The sequence below is a fragment of the Gossypium raimondii genome, chromosome 5 (assembly GCF_025698545.1).
Source record: "Gossypium raimondii isolate GPD5lz chromosome 5, ASM2569854v1, whole genome shotgun sequence".
NCBI classification, from domain to species: Eukaryota; Viridiplantae; Streptophyta; class Magnoliopsida; order Malvales; family Malvaceae; genus Gossypium; species Gossypium raimondii.
This window is the reverse complement of record NC_068569.1, coordinates 55,950,402-55,967,701: the sequence shown is the minus strand read 5'-3', so window position 1 is coordinate 55,967,701 and position 17,300 is coordinate 55,950,402. Positions and strand designations below refer to the sequence as shown.

The window sequence follows — 17,300 nt, the reverse complement described above, 5'->3', positions numbered from 1 at the left end:
TTTGTCTCGTACATGCTACCATATTTTATTTCATGTCATTGCATCATGGATGTTTCAACATTTGTTTGATATAATCCATTTCGTTTTACTCTCAAACAAAATAAATGTATGCCTTTAAGTGTTGTACTCGAAACTATTCAAAAAGTTTTTTAAATTAAGGCAATATTTCGCTTTTTGGAAATTTGAGAAATTATACCTTAACTTACGGGGTTTCGATTTTCTCATTAAACCTAAATAGCAAAATATCCTTTAAAGTTTCCAAAAAATTTCTAAAATAAGACAATATTTTGCGTTTGGAAATTCGAGAAAACGTGCCCTAACGTGCTGGGTTTCAATTTCTCGTTTGACCAAATAGCCAAATATCCTCTTACAATTTTAAAGTATGAGTTGTGGAAACCATAAGGTAATCTTGGTTTCGATGGTCTAAAGTATCGTGTCCTAACGTGCTGAATGTGATATTCCTTCGAAACAAGAGAATCTCAAATTTCAATCCATGTTATTCAAGTTTTTTAAGGATCGTATTTTTAAAACTCTTCAAAGTTTTCAATTCTCGACACTAAGACACTAATTAATCAACTAGGTACCAATTTTGGGCATTACGAGGGTGCTAACCCTTCCTCGTACGTAACCGACTCCCGAACCCGCCTTTCTGAATTTCGTGGACCAAGATCATTGTGAGTTTTAGAGCCAAGGTTTTATGTTTGCTCATTTAATTATATATATTGGCTTTTTTTTTTTTATATTGTGATTAGATATGTTTAAGTATCAAACTATCCCTTTAACTTAGCAACTAAGGTCTAGCAAACAAGGCCACATATGACTTAGAAACAAAGACCACAGGCAGTGGAAACAACAACAAGGCCATAGCCAACCAACAAAACACGACAAAGACCAAGACTGGAATATATATACATATATGGTCCCTAAGTGTGTAGTAAACAACATTTTAAAAATTTAGTCCCTAGCTATAGTCAAATTTATGCCTTAAAAGTTGAATAATAGTATCTAAGAAACAAATTTTCCACTAGACTAGAAATTTTGTATTGCTTGGAATTAATTGACTGTCATTTTCTGTTACTAGCTAGAAAAATATTGTATTGTTTTAAATTTTGCTAATTAAATTTCCCAAGTTTTTACTCAAAGTTGGTTCTAAATTAAATTTAGAAAAAGAAAAGAAGTTTAAGGGCTCAAAAAGCCCTCAAACTTTTTCAAAAATAGCAACTAAACCCCTGTTCTTTTTATGCACTCATTTGGGTACTTGAACTTTCAAAATACATCAAAAAGGACCTCAAAAAATTTCAAAAAAAGCAATTAAGCCCCTACTTTTTTTTGCACTCAATTGGGTACTTGAACTTTCAAAATGCATCAAAAAGTCTCTCAAAATAAAAAATAAAAAAAGCAATTAATCCCTACTTTTATTAAAAATTAGAGAAAAAATTAAAATCAATAAAATCTATAATATTAATAAAATTTAATAAAAAATAAAATATTAAAATTTATTAAAATATATAAAATTGAAATTTTTATAAAAATTTAAAAAATTATAAAATATATAGAAATATAAAAATTATGAAATTTTATAAAGTCATAAGAAAATCATACAAAATGTAAAGAAATATAAATTTTGTAAAAAAATTATAAAAATTATTGTACCAAAAGAAATATTTTATAATTTTCTATAACTTTTATTGATTTTTTACTTTTTTATTTGTTTTTGCTACATGTCACAATCGAGTTGCGACACATAATGACTTTAATTGAAAAACTAGAGGTTGTTAACTTTAACGATCAATAGTTAAAGTTAATTGTTAAAAGGACTTTTGATGGATTTTATATTTTTTATGATTTTTATAAAATTTTATAATTTTTATTTTTGACGATTTTTCTAAAAAGAATTCTAATTTTTAATAAATTTTAAATTTTATTAAAATTTAATAAATTTTTCTAAAATTTTTATTTTTATGATTTTTTTTCTAATTTTTAATAAGAGTAGGGCTTAATTGCATTTTTGAAAAAAATTTAAGGCCTTTTGATTCATTATAAAAGTTCAAGTACCCAATTGAGGGGGAAAAAAAGGGGGTTTAATTGCTTTTTCTGAAGAAGTGTAAAGATATTTTTGATACATTTTAAAAGTTTAAGTGCTCAATTGAGTGTAAAAAAAAGAGGGACTTAATTTTTTTTTTTGAAAATTTTGAAGGGTTTTTACACCCTTAAGCTAATAAAAAAAAACATGTATTAATTTTGATAATAATTTCAATAATGATTTCAATATATCGTTAATTTTGTGTTTAAAAATGGTGTGTTTGATTGTAAAATGATTCATCATCGTCCACCACAAATTATCCAAGTTTGCAGTGTGAAAGCAGGTACTTCCATAAAGAAATTACTAAGGAGATGGGATCCACCAATTTTGCCTAAACTCGCAACAACATTGTTTAGTGGTCCCTCAATTTCGCATCAATGCATTCAAATTGAAAATTGATTTAATTTGATAAAATTGAAGTAAGGACTAAAATGAAGTAAGGGTTTGAGTAGTGAAATCTCAAGTATTGATGTAGTAACTAAATTATATGATCATGAAATATGAAGATTTAGAAAGTTGAGCATAAAATAGTAAAGTTTGAAACTATAAGGGGTTAAATTGTAAAGATTTCAAAACTTGATTTTTAGGACTAATTTACATTAGTTGAGAATTTACAATTTTGAAAAATGAATGACTAATTTTGGAAATTTGGACATGGTCTTGTTTCCTTCCTTTATATGTATAGCTGTCAACCAAAGGTAATCCACAAGAATAGTGGAAATTTGCAGAATTCCAAATTATTTTCCACACACAAGAAATTGTTATAGTATTGACTGTGTTTAACTCGAGAAAAAGATGATGAGATGAGCATGAAAATTATTGATCCACCAATTAATAAGCTGACAAAATCTTGAATGCAGAGATTATCGAGACTCAAAAATGAAAGTCATGAAAGAAGACATAAATAGTTGAACCATACAAAATGTTACATTTCAAACAAACCCTTACAAATAAAGATGAATTGTTACAAAAGTAAAGATGCATGGCAATGCAACCTTTCACCATAGGAAAAAAATTGAAAGACTTCAAAACAAGAAATTATAAAGATACAACATCAACACTTGAACATCATTTCCACTAACTAGATCCTTCTTCGTCCATTGCTGCGACTGCCATCCTTTGACTTTCTTCTTCGCTTCTTCTCATGTTGGATTTCAACCAAATTCACCAACCATTTTGGCTTACCAGTTTGGAAAACAACATATCCCACAGACATTCCGAACACCACTCCGCATCCATAACCTATCAACACCGCTTTCCAACCAAAAGTAATGTTTGATTTTGAGCCATCTTTTTCAAGCACATTTGGAGGTGGTGGCTTAATGATGTTGCAACCTTTCGAGACCGGAAATCCACATAATCCCTTGTTTCCTTCATATGAATCATTTCCAAATGTGTTGAACTGTTTGCCTTGAGGAATCTGACCATGGAGTTGATTTTCAGAAACATTGAAGGACGAAAGAAATGTCAGATCTGCCAATCTATTTGGAATCGTCCCAGACAACCTGTTTGAAGATAGGTCCAACCATTCAAGACTTGTCAAATTCCCTATTGAGGTGGGGATGTCACCATTAAGGTTATTATGAGGAAGGTTGAGCCCTTTCAGTAAGTTAAGCTTCCCAAAAACCTCTGGCATACCCCCTTCAAACCGATTGTTAGATAGATCAATGATCATCCACATGGTGAAAATTTTCACCAATTCCATATATTGTCCTTTTATAACAATTCCAATGGAATAGGTATAGAAGCCACTACTATTCCGACGACGCTCCCCCATGTACAACACTGTACTACCAATCTTCTCTAGATTTATGATAGCCTTGAAGCTGTTGTATCTCACTGGTAGGGGTCCAGAAAAATAATTACTTGAGAGATAAAAAATTTGGATTTTTGAGAAAAAAGGGCTAGACTTGGAGCTATTGATACGCAAGGAACCATGCATATGATTTGACTTCAATACAAGAACTTGTAGCTGTGGAAGACTTCCCAACCAATGAGGAAATGTATCATTGATCTTGTTGTTACCAAGATCTAGCACTTCCAGATCATTACAATTAAGGATGGATGGTGTCAAAGGCCCTTCTAACAGATTTCCATTTAAGTTGAAATTAGTCAATTGGCATCCCTCTGTAAATGTAGGAGGAATCGTCCCATAGAACGTGTTCTTCTTCAGATTCAAGAATTGAAGGCTGTTGCTCAAATTTCCAAAACATCGCGGAATTCTTCCACTCAAGTTATTGTGGGACAAATCAAGAATTTTAAGATAAGTGGCATTGCAGATTAAAGAAGAGACCTCTCCATTGAAAATATTATTTGAGATCAGAAAGACTCTGATCGTCGAAGCTGGAATCGGAAGATTTCCACTGATCAAATTGGAGCTTAAGTCAAGAACTTCAATATTATTCCATGGAAAGTGCTCAACTTCTGTCAAAGAGTTGTGAGATACATTGAAGTAAGTCAAAGAGCCATTCCCACCTCTTGCATCCACTGTGGAATCTTGCCTTCAATTTTGTTGCAAGAGAGGTCTAAGCTTTCCAAACTTTTAAGCCCTTTTAAAAATTGGGGGAATTCACTAAGATTGCAAGATGACAAAAATAAGCTTCTAAGATTAGGCAATATATGGTTAACACAAGAAGTAGTATTAGATGTTAAGGATAGGCTGTCATATGAAAGGTCAAGAAGTTCGAGATTTGGAAGGTTTGAGAACATGCTAAACTCTATGACACCACTAAGATTATTTGAGGATAAAACGAGCAGGGTAAGATTGAGAAGTTGGAATATTGAAGATGGAAGAGGACCTTGGAGTTTCTTATTCTCTAACGCTATCCATTCTAGTGATTTGGATTGGAATTCTTTGATATGCCCACTGAATTGATTTTGAGAGAGATTTATTGTCTTTGAGGGAGTAGTATACAACCATGACGGAAGTGTTCCATTGAGTAAATTGTTATCTAAGTATAAATATATTAGGTTAGCAAAAGCGGTTACCTCATCTGGAATGGAACCTTCTAAAGAATTTTTATATATTCCCAAGTATTCCAGCTGCGTTAGGTTTAGAATTGACAATGGAATTTGTCCACTCAATTGGTTACACAACAAGTTTAAACGAGTGAGTTGCAAGAGGTTCCCCAATGATCTTGGAATTTGTCCACTCAACTGGTTCTGCGAGAAGTCTAAATCAGTGAGTTGCAAGAGGTTCCCCAATGATCTTGGAATTTGTCCACTCAATTGGTTCCCCCACAAGTTTAAATGAGTGAGTTGCAAGAGGTTCCAATGATCTTGGAATTTGTCCACTCAATTGGTTCCCCGACAAGTCTAAATGAGTGAGTTGCAAGAGGTTTCCAATGATCTTGGAATTTGTCCACTCAATTGGTTGTCTCCCAAGTTGAGGAGATTGAGGTTTGGCAAATCAAAAATGTTTTTTGGGAATTTTCCTTGCAAATATCAAAAACCAAGACTGAGAGACCTTAGAGAAGAGGATAGATTCATGAACACATGAACATTAACAGAAGACATGTCCACTCCATCCAAAAACAGATGTCTGACCTCGGTTAGGTTGTGAACAATTCCCTCCAGAGCATGTTTGTCAATTGTAAGTTGCTCATAGTCATCAATCCAAAAGGAGAGATCAAGTGAAACCAATTTTGACAGGTGGGAGACTTGGGATGGGACTTCTCCAGCAAACCATATATTAGAAAGGTTGAGGTAGAATAGGCTTGTAAACTGACCGAACTCGGATGGAATTTTGGAATGATTAAAATCATTGTAAGCAAGGTTGAGTTTTTGAAGGTGAGGAAGAAGGAAGAGAGTGGTATTGGAAGGGAAGTTGCCATATAGCCAACTGCAGCTCAAGTCAAGGGCAAAAACATGAGCATTTAGGTGGTCACAAGTGACACCATCCCATGAGCAGCAATCTGTACCCTCCTTCCATGAATTTGTCTTGGGATAAGATTTAAGACCAGCAATCTCATCGCAATACCAGGAAGCATCCTCTGTCTGAGTGATGGAAAAAGAGTCCTTAAACTGGATTAGTGAAGAGCAGGAGTGAGATCCTGAAGAAGAAAAAGAAGCATAAAGATGGGGAAAGAAGAGGAATAGGCAGAGAAAGAGATAGGAGGCGATGTTATGTTGGTAGAGGAAGATGAAGGATAGGAATGGTATTTATAGGCAACAAATAGTACCACAACATTGGTGTTACAGTCTTTTTTTTTTCTTTTACATTGAAAAGTTATGGATATTAGATTTTCAAAATTATAGTTCCAGGCCAAGGTGCCAATACTTTGCCCTTAGACAAGTGCCACTGTATTATTTTGGTTGTTTTGAGCTCCCAAAACTCATATTTGATTCCGGATACCTTCAATCACTCACGAAAAGTTTCTAAATGATTTTAAGATTTTTTTAAAACCTCTAAAATGATTTTATCTTATTGCTAATATTCTATTAATTCATTTAAAGTTTAATTTCTTAAATGTTTCTTGATATTTTTATTATACATGTGTTCCAATAATGTCTACTATCCATACAGACATCGGGACGGATATCAATGATGCAATAAAAATTGCAGATGATATCAATGGCATGATATCCGGCAAGGGTTCCTTGCCTTCGTCCGGACCGGAAACACAGCGTCACGCTTCAGCTATTCGAAGGAAGATTACGATCTTAGGGACTCGACTCGATGGATTGCAATCCCTCTTGTCTAAACCTACTGGGAAGCCATTGTAAGTCACCTTAGTTGAAGTGAATTGATGTTGGATCTTGTGTTTTTTGATCGTATATGTCGTCTAGGGTGTTTATATGATAGGTACTTCGATGTTCCATCGGGGTACTCGAATGGCCTTTATCATGAACTATAAATTGGCTGTGATGTTGCTTCGATGTTTGATTGCATATTCAAATACGTGTTAACATGTGTGATAAATTGGCTTTGATGTTGGATTAGTGTTTTTCGATCCTATGTCTTGGTAAAAAGGCTTCTCTAGTCCTTTTCAATTTCGAAATTGAGCAAGTTGATCTCGCTAAAAAAAAATTAAAGCAATTTAATCCCTTTCAATTTATATGATTTTCCATCAATTGTATATGATTTTGATTGGTATAGTAATAAATTTAGCCCTCAAAGTTTACAAATTCTTTCAACTTGGTCCTAATTTAACAAATTTATTCTTCAATATTTGTGTAAGTGTGTAAATGTTGGGGCTGAATTTATTAGAATTAAGGTCAAAATGAAAAAAATATGTAAACATCAAAGGCCAAATTTGTTATTATACCAATCAAAATTATGTACAATTGACGAAAGACATTAACATTGTGCTTAATTGTCCTTGGTTGGTCACTTTCAAAATTAACAGGAATTAAATTTCTCTAATTTTATTGAGAGGCCAATTTGCTCAATTTCAAAATTAAAAAAGATTGGAGAGATCTTTTTATCTATAAGTATTCTAGGGTGTTTATAAGATACGGTATTTCGATGTTCGATTTGGGTATTCGAATGACTTTATTGTGAACCATAAACTGGCTTTGCGATATTCGATTACATATCCAAATACGAATTAATATGGATGATAAATTGGCTTTGATGTTGGATTATTGTTTTTTGATCATATATCTCTTTAAAGGTATTTATAAGACACTGGTTCGACAAACCAGTTTCGACTGTTTGTTGATGCTTGATATGTTGGTTACAGAACAGATAAGGAGATGAATCGACACAAAGACATGGTCACAAATTTGAGATCAAAATCGAATCAAATGGCTTCGTCATTCAACATGTCGAACTTTGCTAATAGAGACAGCTTACTAGGGCCAGAAACTAAGCCAGATACTATGAGTAGAACAATCGGTTTGGATAACTCCGGCCTTATCGGTCTTCAACGACAAATAATGAAAGGCAAGTTATTTTACTTCATCCTAGCTTTGTGAAATTGCTCCGACTTTTGATAGTGAGTTTACGAGCAGAGCAAGATCAGGGTCTCGAGAAGCTGGAGGAAACGCTCGTAAGCACATCGCATTAGCGGTCAGCGAAGAACTTGATCTGCATACCACACTAATTGTATGTTTTTGTATTTTCTCCAATAGTCTTATTGAGAACCTTCAATTCATCCTCGATGGACATTACATTATCTTCTGCTCTCTCATGCAGGACAACCTCGGCCAACATGTCGATGTCACCGATTCTCACCTACAGGTAAAACACTTCGCTATTGATAAGTTTCTTTTTTGATCACTCAACCAAATGATCATCCAATTATTTAAAAAAAAAATTTTGATCATCAACCATTAAATATCTAATGGAAAGATGGCATGACAGCTTTTAAAATTAGCATAATAGGAACTTTAACCTCAACATTTTACGTTGCGTCAACGCTTATGCATTGTGTAATTTGATTTCTCTTTTTTTCGTGACCCTTTCACCTAAAAAATTAAAAAAAAATCTTCATCGAAAATATACAAAAATATCTTTTCATAGTCGAGTAACTAAGAAAGAAATTTATTAATAGTTGGGTGACTAACAATATAGTTTACCCTTAAAATTTTCGGATCATTTTCGGTCCGAAACAATTTTGGGTTGTTTAGAGTTTTAATTTTGTATTGTGTTTTCTTTTCTTTGTTGTATCAGAGAGTGCAGAAAAACTTGGGAATTATGAACAAGCCCATCAATGGCGGATGGTTGTGTATGTGCATGCTTTTAGCTGTCAGTATTGGAGTTGTGGTTCTGCTTGTCCTTTATATACCTACTCATCAAATACTTGTAAGAGATAATATCACATTTCGTAACGGTACTTTCATAGAATGTTTAATGTGGTACCTGAATTATTAATATGTGTTCTATTATAGTACATGTTGAAAATGTCTAATGTGGTACATGAACTATCAATATATGTTTTATTATGGTACTTAATGTTAACACCGTTAATGAATTGTTAGACCAACCAATGAAAATTTGACACGTAATTTTTTTCTAATTCATCAAGTCCGCATGTATAAAATAACATTATGTGAAAAACTAAATAAAATAATTAAATTAAATTTTAAAAAACTAAACATATGCATAATAAGAAAGTAAATACTAAACTTACATAACCAAAAATATTATATTCTCCATTTAAGCAAATAATCATCTTCTCCAAAGAGTTTTCCTTTAAAATAATATTTTCAATTGATTTTTAAATAATATTTTTTATTATCTTTGAAAGTACAGGTTTTTTAATTAACCATATGTTTAGTTATTTGTTTTTTAATTTCATTTAATTATTGTTTTATTTAGTTTTTCACTATTATATTATCCACGTGGACTTGATAATTAAAAAAATGGTTCGTGTCAAATTTTCATTGGTTGATTTAGCAATTTTCTAACAGTGTTAATACCAAGTACCAAAGGCGGATCCTGGGAGTTGGGACTAGGTTTTTCTTTGGGGAGGGGGCAGGTAAAATTTTCTAAAAATTTAAGGGTTTAATAAGATTTTTTAAAAAAATTGGGGGTCTAATAAAAAATTTAAAATTTTTGTGAGATTAATGAGAATTTTCAAAATTTTAAAATGCTTAATTAAAATTTTCAAAAAAAAATTAAAAGGTATAATGAAAATTTTCAAAAATTTTGGGGGCTTAATTGAAATTTTCTAAAAATTTTCCGAACTTTTTTTTTTTTGCAAGGGTAGCAGAACAAAGAGCCCCCTAAGCCACCATAATAGTCCGTCTTTACCAAGTATCATAATAAAACATATATTGATAATTTAGGTACCACATTAAACATTTTCAAAGCACATGTACCATAATAATAACACATATTGATAGTTCAGGTACCACATTATATATTTTCAAAGTACTTGTACCACTAAACATTTTATGAAAGTACAGATACCAAAGGTGACATTATCCTGCTTATAATAATAATATCAAAGTTAAAAGATGCTTTTAGTCCCTATATTTAAAAGGTTAGAAATTAAGTCTTCCAACTTTTTAGTTAAAAATCCCAATACAATCATTAAACTCGTAAGTATTTTCTATCAAAATTTAGTAATTTAACATGTTGATTAAGCTAACAGCCAACACAAATGATTAAACTAAAATTTTAAATTAAGAAAGATTAACTTCTAAATTACAGGGACTAAAACTCAAATTCTATAAACCATTGTTGTTTTATGCATGTCGTGATCATGTACGGAATTTGCTTTCAATTATTACTTTCATGTCTGAAAAAAGCTTGTTACTTTCTATTTGGTTTTCTCTGATTTTCTCTTTACATCATTTCATTTCATGCTTTTTAATTAGGTGGTTACGATTGATTTTAGGTGGTGTGAATTTGGGTCGGGTCAATTTTAATTTAAAAATTTTCGGGTTATTTCGAGTTTATATTATATAAAATTTAGGTTATTTTAGGATTAAATTATTTTGGATTTGAGTCGGTGTAAGGTTTTTTTTTCCCGTAGTTTAGTTCACTTGATTTGTGTTTTTGGATTGCATCATTTCGAGTTTTGTCGTTCGGGTTTGACAATTAATTCTAAGATCATGTCATTTTGGATTCAAATTATCAGTTCTTTATAATCAAATCGAGTTGAGTTAAGTTTAAATTCAAATTAATTAAGTTGTATTTTTATGATTATGATATAATGGACATGTTTTATCAATTCAATTTTACTACTTACTAAAACTTATGTTTCTCAAAATAATTTTTTCAAATTATAATTTATTAATTATTTCAATTAAGATGTTATTTTTTTATTCTTTATATATGTTTTACAGTTCGTATTCGAGATCCGTGGATACCCCACACAACATTATTGTTATCTCCAACGTTTGAATACGCATTCTCTCCTTGAAAATGTAATATGCCTTGCCACTACGCCAAACACTTGTTGGTATCTAAAATGGATAAAAACACATTTCTCGTCCCTCTCAATTTCTATATTGAACAAATTGGTTTCTCTCAGAAAATTAGAGCAATTTAATCATTATCAATTTTGAAAGGGAGAAACTAAGGACAATTAATCATTGTGTTAATGCTTTCGTAAATTGTACATAATTTTTATTGATATAATAACAAATTAAGCTCTCGATGTTTATATATTATTTGTAAATGTTAATAGAATATGTAATTGTTATGGCTAAATTTGTTAAATCAAGACCAAATTGATAGAATGTGTAAACTTGAGATCTATATTTGTTATTATACCAATAAAAATATGTACAATTGATGGAAAATATTGACACTGTGATTAATTGTCCTTAGTTGCTCACTTTGAAATTAACAAAGATTAAATTGCTTTGATTTTTTTTTTAAAATGGACCAATTTACTTAATATCAAAATTGAGAGGGACTAAAGAAGGTTTTTACCATCTAAAATGTTATCTAATACAAGAAAAACTTAACAACTATTTTTTTAATTATGAAAGGGTGTAGTGACCTAAAAATTTCAGCACGGGCGCTAATTGAAGTGATTATTGAAAATTTGAAAGCAGAGTTTCAATTTATTTAAAACGGGAGTCGCCACCGATCTTTTCTTTAGGTGTGATCGGACACCTACAAAATTCTCTTTCTAGAAGAAAAATTTATTTTTAAATTTTTCTAAAAAAGAGGTAATTTTAGGTCTACGTGAAAATCCAGATAAAATTAGAGTTCGGGAGTCGGTTACACGCAAGGAAGGTATTAGCACCCTCGCGACGCCCAAAATTAGTATCTCGTTAAACATATATTTTTCATTCATAGAATTTTTCATTCATAGAATTGATTACTTTTTTTTTTACCAAAGAAGTAAAATAATTAACATTCACGAGATTACAAAGTCTTCTTCCTTATAACACATCAAATTTGGTCCCAAATAATTTTCCACACAAAAGAATAAAGAGGAAGAAGACTGCTACAGATTTAACTATCAATTGTCTATTGACTATACTTTAACTCCACAAAAAAAGACTAAGACTAAGACTATCAATTGTCTATTGACTTCACACTTGCTGTTGCTTCCTCCCATCTCTCTCACCTAAACTTAATTTACAAGCAATGGGGAAATTTTGGATATTTGCGCCACAATGTACAAAACTTCCACACCATTTGCAGTATTGACTACGTTTACTTGAGGGAAAAACAAAGACATGAATGCTGGAAATTTTAACTAGTTTGTACCGTCAATGAAGCTACATACCTAAAAGCCATTTAGGATACCAATTCCTGCAATTGGATTAATCTCATCGTTGCTGCAATCTTTTGACAGTGTAATCCAATCTTAAATATGTTACTCTGCAATGCTATTGTAAATATGACTCTTAAATTTGTCGATAAATATATAGGTTTGGCACAAAATTAAGAATACACGAAGACCCAGACTGGAATATATATATATATATACATATATGGTCCCTAAGTGTGTATATATTATAATAGATTTTAAAGTAAACAACACTTTAAAAATTTATTCCTATATTCAAACTTATGCCTTAAACTAACAAACAAATTTTCCACCAGACTGGAAATTTTGTATTGCTTATGAATTGACTGTCATTTTCTGTTACTAGCTACAAAAATATTGTATTGCTTTAAATTCAAACAAGAAATAGGGGAAATTTTTACATGGAAAGAAATTTTGCTAATTAAATTTCCCGAGTCTTTACACAAAGTTGGTTCTAAATTAAATTTAGAAAAAGAAAAGAGGTTTAAGGGTGCAAAAAGCCCACAAACGTTTTCAAAAATAGCAACTAAACCCCTGTTCTTTTTATGCACTCATTTGAGAACTTGAACTTTCAAAATACATCAAAAAGGCCCTCAAACATTTTAAAAAAAAGCAATTAAGCCCCTACTTTTTTTTTTGCACTCAATTGGGTACTTGAACTTTCAAAATGCAACAAAAAGACCCTCAAACTTTAAAAAAAAAAGAAATTAAGCCCCTACTTTTATTAAAAATTAGAGAAAAATTAAAATCAATAAAATCTATAATATTATTAAATTTTAAAAAATTCAAATATTAAAAATTTATTAAAAGTACATAAAAACTGTAAAATTTTATAAAAATTTTAAAAATTATAAAATAAATAGAAATATAAAAATTATAAAATTTTATAAAGTCATAAGAAAATTATACAAAATGTAAAGAAATATAAATTTTGTAAAAAAATTATAAAAATTAGTGTACCAAAAGAAATATTTTATAATTTTTCTATAACTTTTATTGATTTTTACTTTTTATCTGTTTTTGCTACATGTCACGTTGAATTGCGACACATAATGACTTTAATTATGCTTTTTACCACAAAATCTTGAATGCAGAGATTATTGAGACTAAAAAGTGAAAGTCATGAAAGAAGACATAAATAATTGTACCATACAAAATATTACATTTAAAACAAACCCTTACAAATAGTACATAATGCAATGAAATATAGATGAATTGTTACAATAATAAAGACAAATTATGAAGATACAACACTAATTCTTGAACATCATTTGCAGTAATTAGATCCTTCTTCGTCTATTGCTTCGATTGCCTTTCTTTGACTTTCTTCTTCGCCTCTTCTCTTGTTGGTTTTCAACCAAATTCACCAACCATTTCGCTACCAGTTTGGAAAACAACATATCCCACGGACATTCGAACACCACTCGCATCCATAACCTATCAACACCACTTTCCAACCAAAAGCAATGTTTGATTTTGAGCCATCTTTTCAAGCACATTTGGAGGTTTGGCTCAATGATGTTGCAACCTTTCGAGACCGGAAACCCACATAATCCCTTGTTTCCTTCATATGAATCATTTCCATATGTGTTGAACTGCTTGCCTTGAGGAATCGACCATGGAGTTGATTTTCGAAACATTGAAGGACGAAAGAAATGGCGATCCGCCAATCTATTTGGAATCGTCCCGCACAACCTGTTTGAAGATAGGTCCAACCATTCAAGACTTGTCAAATTCCCTATTGAGGTGGGGATACCACCATTAAGGTTATTATGAGAAAGGTTGAGCCCTTTCAGTAAGTTAAGCTTCCCAAAAACCTCTGGAATGCCCCCTTCAAACTGATTGTTTGATAGATCAATGATCATCCACATGGTGAAAATTTTCACCAATTCAATATCGTGTCCTTTCATAACAATTCCAATGGAATAGGTATAGAAGCCACTACCATTCCGATCATTCACCCCCATGTACGACACTGTACTACGAATCTTCTCTAGATTTATGATAGCCTTGAACCTGTTGATGTATCTCACTGGTAGGGTTCCAGAAAAATAATTACTTGAGAGATCAAAAATTTGGATTTTAGAGAAAAAAGGGCTAGACTTGGAGCTATTGACGCACAAGGAACCATGCATATGATTTGACTTCAATACAAGAACTTGCAAAAATGGAAGACTTCCCAACCAATGAGGAAATGTATCTTTGATCTTGTTGTTACCAAGATCTAGCACTTCCAGACCATTACAATTAAGGATGGATGGTGTCAAAGGCCCTTCTAACAGATTTCCATTTAAGTTGAAATTAGTCAATTGGCATCCCTCTGCAAATGTTGGAGGAATCGTCCCATAGAACGTGTTCTTCTTGATTCAAGAATTGAAGGTCATTGCTCAAATTTCAAAACATTGCGAATTGTTCCACTCATGTAATTGTGGGACAAATCAAGAATTCAAGATCACCGGCATTGCAGATTAAAGAAGAGACCTCTCCATTGAATCTATTATTTGAGATCGAAAGATTCTAATCGTCAAGTGGAATCGGAAGATTTCCACGGATCAAATTGGAGCTTAAGTCAAGAACTTCAATATTCTTCCATGGAAAGTGCTCAACTTCTGTCAAAGAGTTGTGAGATACATTTAAGTAAGTCAAAGAGTCATTCCCCGCCTCCTCAATCCACTGTGGAATCTTGCCTTCAATTTTGTTGCAAGAGAGGTCTAACCTTTCCAAACTTTTAAGCCCTTTTAAAAACTGGGGGAATTCACTAAGATTGCAAGATGACAAAAGTAAGCCTGTAAGAGTAGGCAATATATGATTAACAGTAGAAGTAGTATTAGATGTTAAGGATAGGCTGTTATATGAAAGGTGAAGATATTTGAGATTTGGAAGGTTTGAGAACATGCGAAACTCTATGACACCACTAAGATTATTTGAGGATAAAACGAGGTGGGTAAGATTGAGAAGTTGGAATATTGAAGATGGAAGAGGACCTTGGAGTTTATTATTCTCTAACCATATCCATTCTAGTGATTTGGATTGGAATTCTTTGATATGCCCACTGAATTGATTTTGAAAGAGACATATATACTTTAAGGAGGGAGCAGTATACAACCATGACGGAAGTGTTCCATTGAGTAAATTGTTATCTAAGTATAAATATATTAGATTAGGAAAAGCGGTTACCTCATCTGGAATGGAACCTTCTAATGAATTTTCAGATATTCTCAAGTCTTCCAACTGCGTTAGGTTTAGAATTGACGATGGAATTGTTGAAAGTCGGATGCAAAGCAACATGTGGCCAAAGACATGGTTGGTCGTCGAGCTTGGTGATATTGCTTGGTGTGCAAGGCGAAGTGAACCGGATGAAGCAATCAACTTTGGATGTTTTGTTCTTTTGTAATTTAGTTTAGTTCAACTTTAACTAGTTTCCAAAGTTAGTTGGATTAAGTTTGTGATTGGATTGATGATGTAAAAGCGATATGTCACTTATTTTGTATTTGACTTAAGCTTGTATTAGTTTAGTTTAAGTGGGAGCAGTTATGTCATTAGGTAATCTGTCAAATGAATCAAATTTGTAACTCTTTTATATATTCAAATTTTGAATGAAAAATTATGTTCGATTCGAGTTACAATTTCTTTGAGTATTCATTTTGTTCACTTGTTTTTGCTTTGCTTGTTTTCTTTTGCTTGATACTTCTTGCTTGATTTTGCAAATTTGTTTTGCAACTTCATTTCTTTTTTGTCTTTGCCATTGTTCCAACAAATGGTATCATGAGCCCGAGTCTTTGAGGGGCCTTTGTATGCAATCTGTTGTGTTCAAATCAAAACCAACAGCAAGTTCAAAATTTGGTAAGATCGAAGCATCTGGATTCAGTCTAGCAGGATGAGTTTCACTCCACCACCTCCATCTGTGTTCACTGGAGAAAACTATCACATTTGGATAGTTAAAATGAAAACTTACCTCCAGGCACATGATCTCTGGAGTGTGATCGAGAATGATACTGAACCACCTCCATTGAGAGCCAATCCCACTATTGCACAGATGAGGCAACATGCTGAGGAACGAGCTAAGAAGCACAAGGCTATGGCCTGTCTGCAGAGTGGAGTGTCTGATGTGATATTCACACGCATCATGGCATGTGACACACCTAAGCAGGCTTGGGACAAGCTGAAGGAGGAGTTCATGGGGACTGACAAGACAAGGCAACAAAGCAGGTGATCAACCTCAGGAGAGACTTTGAAAATTTGAAGATGAGGAGTCTCGAGACCATCAAGCGAAGACTCGAGACAGGATAATGGCCATTGTCAACAAAGATTAGGCTCACGGGAGTGGACTTCACAGAGAGCGAGTTGTTGAAAAGTCATTACAACTCTCCCGAGAAATTTGAGTCAAAATCTCTTCACTTGAGGACTCGAGGATTTATCAGCCATTTCATTGTCTGAGCTGATAAACTCCCTGTATGCACTTGAACAAAGGAGGGCAAATAGGCAGGAGGAGAATCCTGAAGCTGCCTTCCAGGCTAAAGACAGTGAAGGCTCGAGTGTGATTGCAAAAGGCAAGAAGCCTTGGCACAACAAAAGGGTCAAGTCAGGAAGAGATGAAGCAAAAAGGGTGTTCCCACCATGTGTTCATTGCAAGAAGACAACACATTCAGAAAAGTATTGCTGGTTTAGGCCAGATATTCAGTGTAGAAAGTGTAAGCAGTTTGGCCATGTGGAGAAGGTGTGCAAGGGCAAACCAAGAGAGGCTGCTCTGCAACAAGCTAGACCTGCTGAGGACATTCAAACTCAGGAGGAGCATGTGTTCACAGCAACTTGTTTTGTTGGCACAACCAAGGCCAGCAATGATTGGCTACTAGACAGTGGTTGCTCACACCATATGGCTGCAGATGAGAAGCTGTTCAAGGGCCTAGACAGAAGCTTCCACTCGAGGATTAGAATTGGAGATGGCAGGCTGATTGAGGCTAAAGGCAAGGGCAATGTGTTGATTAGCACTGGTTCATGTAATAAGCTGATCTCAGATGTGTTTTTGTACCGACTTAGACCGAATCGCTTAGTGT

At 32.9% G+C, this 17,300-nt stretch overlaps 1 protein-coding gene and 1 pseudogene across 4 annotated transcripts in view; one reads left to right on the top strand and one right to left on the bottom strand.

The window, feature by feature from the left end:
- Positions 1-17,300, bottom strand: part of LOC128041188 (receptor-like protein 9DC3) — an 88,263-nt gene that overhangs the window by 24,664 nt on the left and 46,299 nt on the right. Inside the window, exon 3 of one of the 4 annotated variants that reach the window (XR_008195855.1) lies at positions 3,079-3,325. The exons of 2 other annotated variants lie outside the window; for them this stretch is intronic. Coding sequence is in view for 1 of the 2 variants with exons in the window: in XM_052630603.1 (XP_052486563.1) it covers positions 3,165-3,325 (161 nt within the window). In the remaining variant the exon portion in view is untranslated. Of the gene's footprint in view, positions 1-3,065; positions 3,326-17,300 lie in introns of those variants that run through there. One more of the 4 variants, XM_052630603.1, reaches the window with a different exon arrangement.
- On the top strand, positions 3,355-8,835 carry LOC128041320 (syntaxin-51-like; annotated as a pseudogene).